A 9,924-nucleotide genomic window follows, 5' to 3' on the forward strand; every position below is an offset into this window, starting at 1 on the left:
AAACAAACCTTTTCGAATGAATTAACAGTTCGGTATTATGTCGTGTTCGAGCGTGGAGCCCGTAAATGCCAGCCACCGGAGGTTTTTCTTCCCGCTATGCGCTAATAGCGGCGCACCAGATCACGGGTCGTGAAATTCACCACTAAAATCACCTTGCAGGTCTGTGTCTCAGTAAAACTGCCTACCACGGTATCACAGCTCGATTGTGATGTATCACAATTCACGAGTCACAACACAATTGTCCCGATGCAACCGTGTATTGTGATCACGGATTATCACGCACGCACTCACGAAAGACTTAAGCTGCCACCGTTGGCCACAATCGCAGAGACTTCGGATCAGGATAGAAATTGGTTTTTGATTGCACTGAACTAATTGCCTTTATTGGCACGATCGAATGGACGAGAAATTGATATACGCGTGTTTGCTACCGTCCACTTTGGGGTTCTATTTCGTACTGTTGGGTATGGGATGTGTTGTACAATTTCTGTGTTCGGTAAATGGGTTTTTGTTTTAACTTTAAGGTGTACAGTGTGTTGCATGTTTGTGGTGACGGGTTATAATATAATTCATTTGGGTATGTTATGCATGTGTCGAATTCAGGTTTTCTTAAATCTAACTATTTACATTTTATTATATACAAAATATACATTTTGATCAGAGTACTGATCATTCCGGCCACCTTGAAATAGCCATGCTGTTTCAAACCTCTCTTTGTGGTGATACTCTCTCACGACTCTCTCCTGCTCGGTTAACTTCGGGTGGCGAACACGATGACCATCGATGTCCATCCATTCATTGGATCGATGCTGCTTGAATGGGCCCATTCAGCAGCCGGCGTACAGAAGACGAACAAGAGCGGTGAGTTGATCGCGACGTCGAGAGTTGGTAGAGAACGGTGTTCTGTGAAAAAAGATCCGGTAGAACGAACAGGGACTAGTAGAGAAGTTGGAACGCTAATCACCTGTTAGCAATCCATATATGCGTTGAGACAGTTTCGGACTGCTCTACCGATCTTTGTAGGGTCTGCTTACGATGTGGTTTGGTAGTCATCTGGTGTTATAGGTAGAAGGGCCACCTTGGCGGCTGGTCGCACGACGTTCTCTGCTGCTGCTGTCTTCATGCTAACAACACGGACGATTCCATCTTTACCTGGATGCAGCTTCGTAATTCGTCCCAGCGGCCACTGTGCCGGTGGAAGATTTTCGTCTTTGATGACCACGATCCGCCCTAACTGCAGATTGACTGGAGACTTGCAACCCTTGTTGGCTCTGGTTTGAAGTTGGGCAAGATACTCCGGATACCACCTTGTCCAAATACGCTGCAACTGCTTTTCGGTTCGTTGCCAGTGATCCAGACGGTTGTCCGGTATTTCGGTAACATTGGCTGACGGAACTGCTTGGAGATTCGAACCAACAAGAAAATGGCCTGGGGTAAGTACTTGGAGGTCGGCGGGATCTGTTGGAAGCGGAGTTAGTGGTCGTGAGTTCAAGCACATTTCGATTTGTGCCAGCAACGTTGTCATATCTTCCCAGCTGATCGATGTTTGGCCTATTTCTCGTAGGAGATGGTACTTGCACGATTTCACCGCCGCTTCCCACAATCCTCCGAAATGTGGGGCGCGTGGCGGTATAAACTTCCACTGGATTTCCTGCTCAGCACACCAGTTGGTGATGGATTCGCGGTCACTATCGTTGAGCTTCAGCATTTCGTAGATGCGATGCAAGACATTTGCTGCTCCCTTAAAGGCGGTACCGTTATCGGAGTGGAGCTCACAAATTCGCCCGCGGCGTGCAACAAAGCGACGTAGAGCTGAGAGGAAGGCTGGAGTGGAAAGGTCCGAAACCAGTTCTATGTGTACTGCTCTGGTCGAGAAGCACACGAAGATGGCTATATAAGCCTTTGTCGGAGATCTATTCCGCACTGGAGACTTGAGAAATACCGGGCCGCAGTAATCCACACCAGAGATGGAAAACGGCCGTGCTGGCGTGACACGGGACGTTGGTAGATCAGCAGTGCTCTGTTGGATGAGTTGCGGCTTAGTGCGGAAACATTTGACACATTGGTGGTAGGTTGATCGGGTCAGGTCTCTTCCTCCAAGAATCCAATATTTCTGGCGCAATGTGGACAGCATCAACTGGGGACCAGCATGAAGGAGAGCCTTATGGTAATGATCACAGAGTAGACGAGACAGAGGGTGCTTGGATGACAGGATGATTGGGTGCTTGCTTGCTTCAGGTGCATGGGCATTCTCGAGTCGTCCGCCAACACGGAGGATTCCGTCGAGTGTCAAGCGTGGCTTCAGCCATTTCAATGGGGCACCTTTCACGGTTCCGACGGATTTAATCTCTGCTACCTCATCTGCGAAAGTTTGTTGCTGTGCGAGACGAGATAATGCACGGTCAGCAGCCAGCAAATCTTCTGTAGAAAGGAGCGTTGTTCTTTTTTGACGAGCTTCGTTCTGCAACCTTCAGGGAATTGATGTACTTGATGCAGTAGGCAACCACACGACGTATTTTGGAAAATGATGAGAAACGAAGGAACAACTGATCTGCGAATGAGGTTTCTTCACTAAGCACCGCTACTAACGAAACATTGCGTGCCTCTTCGGCTGTAGATTGAAACTCTTCGCAGGGGATGCTTGCATTTGGCCAATGATCGGACGATTTGGAAAGCCACGATGGTCCGTTCCACCAACGGCTTTGGTTTAGTAGTTGGGCCGGTGTCAGCCCTCTGGATAGTTCATCGGCTGGATTGTCGATTCCGGGAACGTGATTCCAGGAATACCCTTCGGTGTTAGACTGGATCGTTGAAACTCGATTGGCTACAAAGGTTTTCCAACGATTCGGTGCAGATTTAAGCCACTGCAGGACGGTGGTTGAATCTGTCCAGAAGAAGACTTCGGTTGACGATCGCATTGATTGGTTTATCTTCTGGAACAATCTGGTAGACAGGACAGCAGCGTTCAGTTCCAGACGAGCGATGGAATGCTTGGTGGCTATTGGCGCAACCTTCGACTTCGAAGTCAGCAGCTGTACGTGAATGCGATTGTCGTCCTCTGAACGAGCGTAGCAGCATGCGCCGTAAGCCAATTCTGAAGCGTCGGAAAACAGGTGTAGCTGGAGTATTGGTGCATCGGCAAATGAAACGAAGCGAGGAATTCGTAATTCGGAAAGTATATCCAAAGTGGCGTGATACTTCTTCCATTCTTCTTGTAGGTTGGGTGGAAGTGGCCTGTCCCACTCGTAAGGACTGTTATCCTCAGTCTTCAGTTTCCAGAGGCGTTGCATAAACATTTTGGCGGCAGCTATCACCGGACCGACCAGACCTAATGGGTCAAATATTCTGGCAATGTAGGAGATCACTTTACGTTTTGTGAGGATTGCTGCAGGGAGCGGCATCTCGACATTGAACCGCAGCATGTCCGTTCTTGTGTCCCAAACAAGGCCTAATGTTGAGACGGATTGATCGTCGTGGAGATCGTGGAGCGGTTTTATCGCTAAGTCTTCGGATGGTACGCCAGTCAATGCTTCTGGCACGTTGGAGGCCCACTTTCTCAACGGAAACCCAGCGGTCGCAAGCATGTCAGTGATTTGGCGACGCTTCTCGATGGCATCCTCCAGATTTGCTGCTCCGGAAAGGAGGTCGTCTACGTAGAAGTCCTCGATGACTGCTTTAACGGCTTCCTTGAAGTTGTCTCCTTCATCCATAGCCAACTGTAAAAGTGTGCGGGTGGCCAGGTATGGAGCAGCTGCGGTGCCGTATGTGACCGTCAGAAGTTCGTAGGTGTCGATCGGATCCGATGGAGTTCGGCGGAACAGAATGCGCAGGAAATGTTGATCCTCGGGATGGTGGAGCACTTGGCGATACATTTTTTTCATGTCAGCGACGAAGGCGATCACGTGGAACCGGAAACGAATAATGATGTTGACGAGAGGCTGCTGTATAACTGGACCGACGAGGAGTGTATCATTCAGGGACACTGCAGTGGACGTTTTGCAAGAGGCGTCGAAAACCACACGCACCTTGGTGGTAGTACTGCTCTCCTTGAACACCGGATGGTGTGGTAGGTAACAATGTGGAACAGCATCATCAACAACATCAATCTTGCGCATGTGGCCGACTCGGAGGTATTCATCGATGAACTCGTGGTAGGTTTGCTTTAAGGCGGAATTTTTCTCAAGGCGTCTCTCGAGGCTGTAGAAACGGCGGGTGGCAATTGCTCGAGAGTCACCGAGGGTGACTTGCGGATCTTCGGACCGAGGAAGGCGTACGACGTACCTTCCGGAGTGAGTTCGGGTGGTAGTGTTGGCATAGATTTCTTCGCATCGTTTTTCTTCAGTGGAGTACGTTGGGCCATGATCGACAGCTTCGAGTTCCCAGAATCTCTGAAGCGCATTATCTAGAGACCGATCAACAGTTGATAGGTAGCAGACCGGTGGCGTGGCGGAGGAATTGATGGCAGTTTTCCTGATACTGTCCAGCCAAATAGGGTGTCGACCAGGAACGGCAGACCTTCGCCGAGTGATATACGGTTGCCGGTGTGGATTTCATGGTAACATTCTCCGCCAATTATGATGTCGATCATGCCCGGTGTATCGAAATTGGGATCGGCTAATGGAACCTTTGGTATGTTCCACGATGCGGAATTGATGGCTATAGTGGGTAAATTGGCAGTGGGCTTCTTCATGATCAGGAATTCGAGTGTGGTGGAAAAGGGACCGGTTCGAGATTTGATCGTTGCGGAGATTTGCCGCTTTATCTGCTTCGTAGATTCTCCGATTCCTGCAACTGCAACATCAACGACGGCTTGACGGGTGGCAAGAGCATTTGCCAACTTCTTGGTGATGAAATTAGACATCGCAGCGGAATCGAGAAGAGCTCGGATAGCGATTTCCTTGCCGTGCTTGTCGACGATGGATAGTACAACCGTTTCTAATAGGACCGTGCTTCTACTTGATTGGACGGGGAGACTTACTTCGGGTGGATTCGACGATCCAGCGGTCCCCGCGTTCGTCGACGTGGATTGAGAAAACTGTTGAGCAGTCACATTCGACGAGCCTGCAGGAATTGACGTGGGTTTGGAGGGTGTACCCTGGTCGTGCAGTAACGTGTGGTGTTTGGCGTGACACGTTCTACACGAAAACTTCGATTTACAAGCCTTGGCTAGATGGTTTGGACGGAAGCAATTCCAACATAAACTTCGCTTGGTTATTAGCTCACGACGTTGTCCGATGTTTAGGTTGGCAAACGTCGGACACTGAACTAGTAAGTGCTTCTGCGAACAAGCGTGACATTGTGAAACGTTTGGCTTGACTTCGTTGGTGGCATTGTTGACAACGGACCTGACTGTAGTGGATTTCTTCGGAACTGGGCCGGCCACCTTGATGTGGGACCCTTGGGAACGGTTCTGTAGATCGCTGGAGACTGACTTCAACATACGGACTTGATTCGTGAGGAACTCAATCAGCTCGTCATACTTGACTTCTTCCTGCTTTCGAGTTTCTTGCTCCCAGGCACGCAACGTATAGGAGTCGAGCTTGTTGCAGAGGATGAACGTGAGTGGTGTATCCCAATGCTTAATGGGTTCTCCAAGTTTTTCCAACGCCTTGACGTGCCGATGGAAATCGTCGACTAACGTATTCAGCTCGTGTGCTGATTCACGCTTCATCGGTGCCAATTCGAATAACCGTCTAAATAACTCCTTCCGCAAAAACCGCTTGTTATCGTACCTCTTCATGAGGGCGTCCCAGGTTGACGCGTAGTTGTCCGCTTGTATGTCGACACACTCAAAAGGCTTCCTGGCATCTCCTTCCAAGGACTGCAACAGATATTGCAACTTATTCACCGTTGGGATGTCATCGTTGCCGTGGATCATGGATAGAAAATTGTCTCGGAACGATATCCATCGCGATTCGTCTCCACAAAACTTTGGCAAGTCGATCTTCGGCAAGCGATGATGAAAGGTAGTAGTATTATGCAGCTGTGCCGATGTTGACATCCTTGTCGAATGCATGAGAATATGATCCCGATCTCGCTTCGTCAGCAAGAAACCTTTCAACTTGCAAAAACGGTTCTCAAAATCATTCCGCACCGCCATATGATGATCGAAATTCTCCTCTTCATCTAGCTTCTCCAACTCGGACTGCACGTGCAGAAACTCCTTGTTTGTTCTGTTCAGCGTTTCCAGCCGCACGGCGATTTCTCCAACATCCCGCTCATGGTCGTATTCCCTGACAAACCTTTCCACCACATCTCGAGATGCCAAAACCCGTTTGAGAATAAGCTTGTCCTCAGCTATCTTCTTCTCCTTCTTAGGTGCCATCACTCACTACCACCACGAATCACTTGACTGCGCGAACCGAACGTGAACAACACAAAATCGTACGATTTTCTCCTTCCCGTCGCGTTGTGCTGCTCATACGCGATAACGACGGAAACACCACGGTGATCGATCGAAATAATCCTTCCCGTCGCGACACGTGATGCTTCTACGCGCACACGGAACGAACGACCGAAAGAGAACACGTAAATCGTAACGATTGCTCCTTCCCGACGCGGTTACGTGTCTCAGAACGACTCGCGGATCCGCTAAACGCCACCGCGCAACCGTAGGAAATTGAATATCAAATATAGCAATTGATATTAATTTGGTCCACCACTGTACCAACAAATGTGTGTGACACTGTAAAGCACACCTTTGCAATTATCAAATTTGCTGAGATGGGCTAGCCAATATGACACCACAGCTGATAATAGCAAACTTCTACGTGCGCTTGTTCCACAATAGCAACGATTCGATCGTTCTTCGCCTTTATCTATTCGCATGCAAATTTATATTCCTCCTCACACAGTACCTACTACCAACTTCTGTACTGGGGCTCAAAGGTTTGGCGCCAATCTCGTGTGCAGTAAACTGCCACTCAATAGAACAAAGTTTGAATGGCCTACCTTTTGTGATCAGCGTACTCTGACCACTTACCGCAATGGCGAATTCCACCTATTCGCGCGTCGATCTGGGCTTGGATGCTTCCTCCGACCTGGCTCGAAGGACCAATGTTCGAGCGTGGAGCCCGTAAATGCCAGCCACCGGAGGTTTTTCTTCCCGCTATGCGCTAATAGCGGCGCACCAGATCACGGGTCGTGAAATTCACCACTAAAATCACCTTGCAGGTCTGTGTCTCAGTAAAACAGCCTACCACGGTATCACAGCTCGATTGTGATGTATCACAATTCACGAGTCACAACACAATTGTCCCGATGCAACCGTGTATTGTGATCACGGATTATCACGCACGCACTCACGAAAGACTTAAGCTGCCACCGTTGGCCACAATCGCAGAGACTTCGGATCGGGATAGAATTGGTTTTTTGATTGCACTGAACTAATTGCCTTTATTGGCACGATCGAATGGACGAGAAATTGATATACGCGTGTTTGCTACCGTCCACTTTGGGGTTCTATTTCTTACTGTTGGGTATAGGATGTGTTGTACAATTTCTGTGTTCGGTAAAAGGTTTTTGTTTTAACTTTAAGGTGTACAGTGTGTTGCATGTTTGTGGTGACGGGTTATAATATAATTCATTTGGGTATGTTATGCATGTGTCGAATTCAGGTTTTCTTAAATCTAACTATTTACATTTTATTATATACAAAATATACATTTTGATCAGAGTACTGATCATGTCGCTTTCGGCTAAAATTACATTTTTGGCCAAACCATTTTCGATGCTATCAAAGAATAGGAAAGCCAATCATATAAAAAAATTGTTTCTTACTTTACGGAATACTGACATGTAATGTTGTACAAAATTGTAGCGCAGCTTATTCCTATAAATTTTGCTAAAAAACTTTTTCTGTGTCACTTAAGTTGGCTGATTTAGAGCAATTTTACTGACCCTCAAAAAAATAGTTTTCATCTACTTTTTTTGTTTCCGATTTTTCGGAAACGTCGATTAAGGGTGACTTTTAGAGCTCAAAAAATGCTTTTGATGTATAAACACCGAGAAACAAACGTCTCACTCGGGGGGATAGGCAGTACTTACTGTACTCGCTCATTCACGCTCACACAGGCACTCATCCCGTATGAGTTTTACTTGGATGCTCACTACAAACATACCATGTGAGTCTGATTCTGATTCACACTCTAGCACACCAATTTGAGACTTGTTGGGTGCTCACTCTAGCACTCCCTGCCACTCCTCCTGACACACCATGTGGGACTTACTTAGGTCCTCACTTCTGACATGCCATGCCAGGCTGACTTGGAGGCTCGCCTCTAACAAACCTTGTGAATCTGACTTGGGTGCTCATGCTCACTCTACTCTTCTCTGCCATGCCTCGAGGTGTCGATAGCGATAGGTACCAATAGTTATACACTACGACCCTCCTACCTCAGCATGTTCAGTCTACACTCACACCTATCCGCTGCCTTGCTTCGAAGTGGCGACTGCGGTTACCACCCGCTGCGACACTCTTGCCTCGACATGGGCAAATTTCTCACTCACTTCCCCACACTCATCCTGTTTTCGCTCTAATTAACCAATCACAAGTTAGTCACGCTTGTCGACCGCTGCTCGGGGCGCCAGATTCTCTGCAAGACTGCATCGTGTGGTATCGTGCGGTAGGCAGATATCACTCTGAGACACATAAAGCGGCACGTGCTCTCCAGCTTCCGCAGGTAACTTGTTACTTCCAGAGCTCTCGCCCAGAAAGGCCCGCCGTCGACATCAGTCGAAGCCCTCTTGCACGCATAGTCGACATGGCTGCCGAAGGTCAGCTGTCGTCACATAAACCACTGCATGTTTAATCGACTTGCCGTTGTTGATGATAACCACCTCCGTCTTATGTTGAGCGAGCTCCAAGCTCTAGCGCTCATCCAATCCTCCACCGTGCTGATTTCGTGTGCTGCGGTCCGTTCTACCTCGGGAATTGACTCCGCGTAGACCTCCAAAGTTGTTACGTCATCGGCGAAGCCGACGATGTTAACACCAGAAGGGAACTTTAGTTCAGAACCCCATCATAATACCGGGCCCAGTATTGAACCTTGCGGAGCTCCTGCGGTAATAGGAACGCTTCTCTGATTGGCATCGGTCTCGTATAATAGTATACGGTTCTGGAAATAGCTTTCCAAAATCCAATACAGGCCCACTGGCAGACTAAGTCGGTGTAACGAAAGCGCTATGGCATCCAAGCTTGCGCTGATGAATGCGTTCTTCACATCGAGTGTCACTAACGCACACTATCGAATACCTCGCCTTTTCTGTTGGATCGCTATCGCGGCGATCTTTACCACCGAGTTAATAGCGTCCAACGTGGACTTACCCTTGCGAAAATCGAACTGTTTGCTTGACAGGCTTCGTACCCTCAGAGTACGGGGTCAGCCTGTTGAGGATCATCCTTTATAGCAACTTGCCCGTCGTGTCGATAAGACAGAATGGTCTATACGCCGATGGATCGCCCGGCGGCTTCCCGGCCTTCGGCAACAACACCCTGCCTTTTCCATCTATCGGGGAATCTACACTCATCAAGGCATCTCTGCATAGCTAGCCTAAACATGTTCGGGTTCGCTATGATTGCTGCCTTGAGAGCGCTGTTCGGAACTCCATCAGACCCTGGAGCTTTGTTCGTTACCAGGGACTTGGCCACCGCGAGTAACTCTTCGTTCGTCACCAGAATTACCATTTCGGCCACACCCATATTGCCTTGCATTGCAGGAGGCCAGGGACTTGTGGATCGGAACGGGAAGTGTACCTCTATAATCCTCGCCAACCTATACGGGGACCGTTCAGGGGGGTGAAGAGCTCCCTTTGGTCTTGGCCATCACTATCTTGTAGGCGTCAACCCACGGATTCGCGTTGGCTTCTTCACATAAGTTGTCGAAACACGCTCTCTTACTGCTCTTGATGGCGTTGTTAAAGGCC

The 9,924-nt window shown here is 48.6% G+C and overlaps 2 protein-coding genes across 2 annotated transcripts; both read right to left on the reverse strand.

Annotated features, from left to right (window-relative positions):
* Positions 1 to 1,030: 1,030 nt before the first annotated feature.
* On the reverse strand, positions 1,031 to 4,399 carry LOC134209204 (uncharacterized). Its single transcript, XM_062685195.1, has 3 exons — positions 4,235 to 4,399; positions 2,469 to 4,160; positions 1,031 to 2,377 (listed from the first exon to the last, which is right to left on the reverse strand). The coding sequence occupies exons 1-3, from the start codon at positions 4,397 to 4,399 to the stop codon at positions 1,031 to 1,033; spliced, it is 3,204 nt and encodes a 1,067-aa protein (XP_062541179.1).
* Positions 4,400 to 4,402: 3 nt separating this feature from the next.
* On the reverse strand, positions 4,403 to 6,325 carry LOC134209205 (uncharacterized). Its single transcript, XM_062685196.1, has one exon. The coding sequence runs from the start codon at positions 6,323 to 6,325 to the stop codon at positions 4,403 to 4,405; it is 1,923 nt and encodes a 640-aa protein (XP_062541180.1).
* Positions 6,326 to 9,924: the final 3,599 nt, after the last annotated feature.

This window comes from Armigeres subalbatus, chromosome 2 (genome assembly GCF_024139115.2).
Source record: "Armigeres subalbatus isolate Guangzhou_Male chromosome 2, GZ_Asu_2, whole genome shotgun sequence".
Taxonomy (NCBI): domain Eukaryota; kingdom Metazoa; phylum Arthropoda; class Insecta; order Diptera; family Culicidae; genus Armigeres; species Armigeres subalbatus.

Bases quoted from the DNA above. Each gene is read 5' to 3' on its own strand.
- LOC134209204 (XM_062685195.1), bottom strand. From the start codon at position 4,399: ATGCGCTTCAGAGATTCTGGGAACTCGAAGCTGTCGATCATGGCCCAA. The intron at 4,161-4,234 runs GTGACTCTCGAG...TCCGCCTTAAAG, and splicing joins AGATCCGCAAGTCACCCTCG to CAAACCTACCACGAGTTCAT. The intron at 2,378-2,468 runs GTTGCAGAACGA...CGTCTCGCACAG, and splicing joins AGTACATCAATTCCCTGAAG to CAACAAACTTTCGCAGATGA.
- LOC134209205 (XM_062685196.1), bottom strand. From the start codon at position 6,325: ATGGCACCTAAGAAGGAGAAGAAGATAGCTGAGGACAAGCTTATTCTC.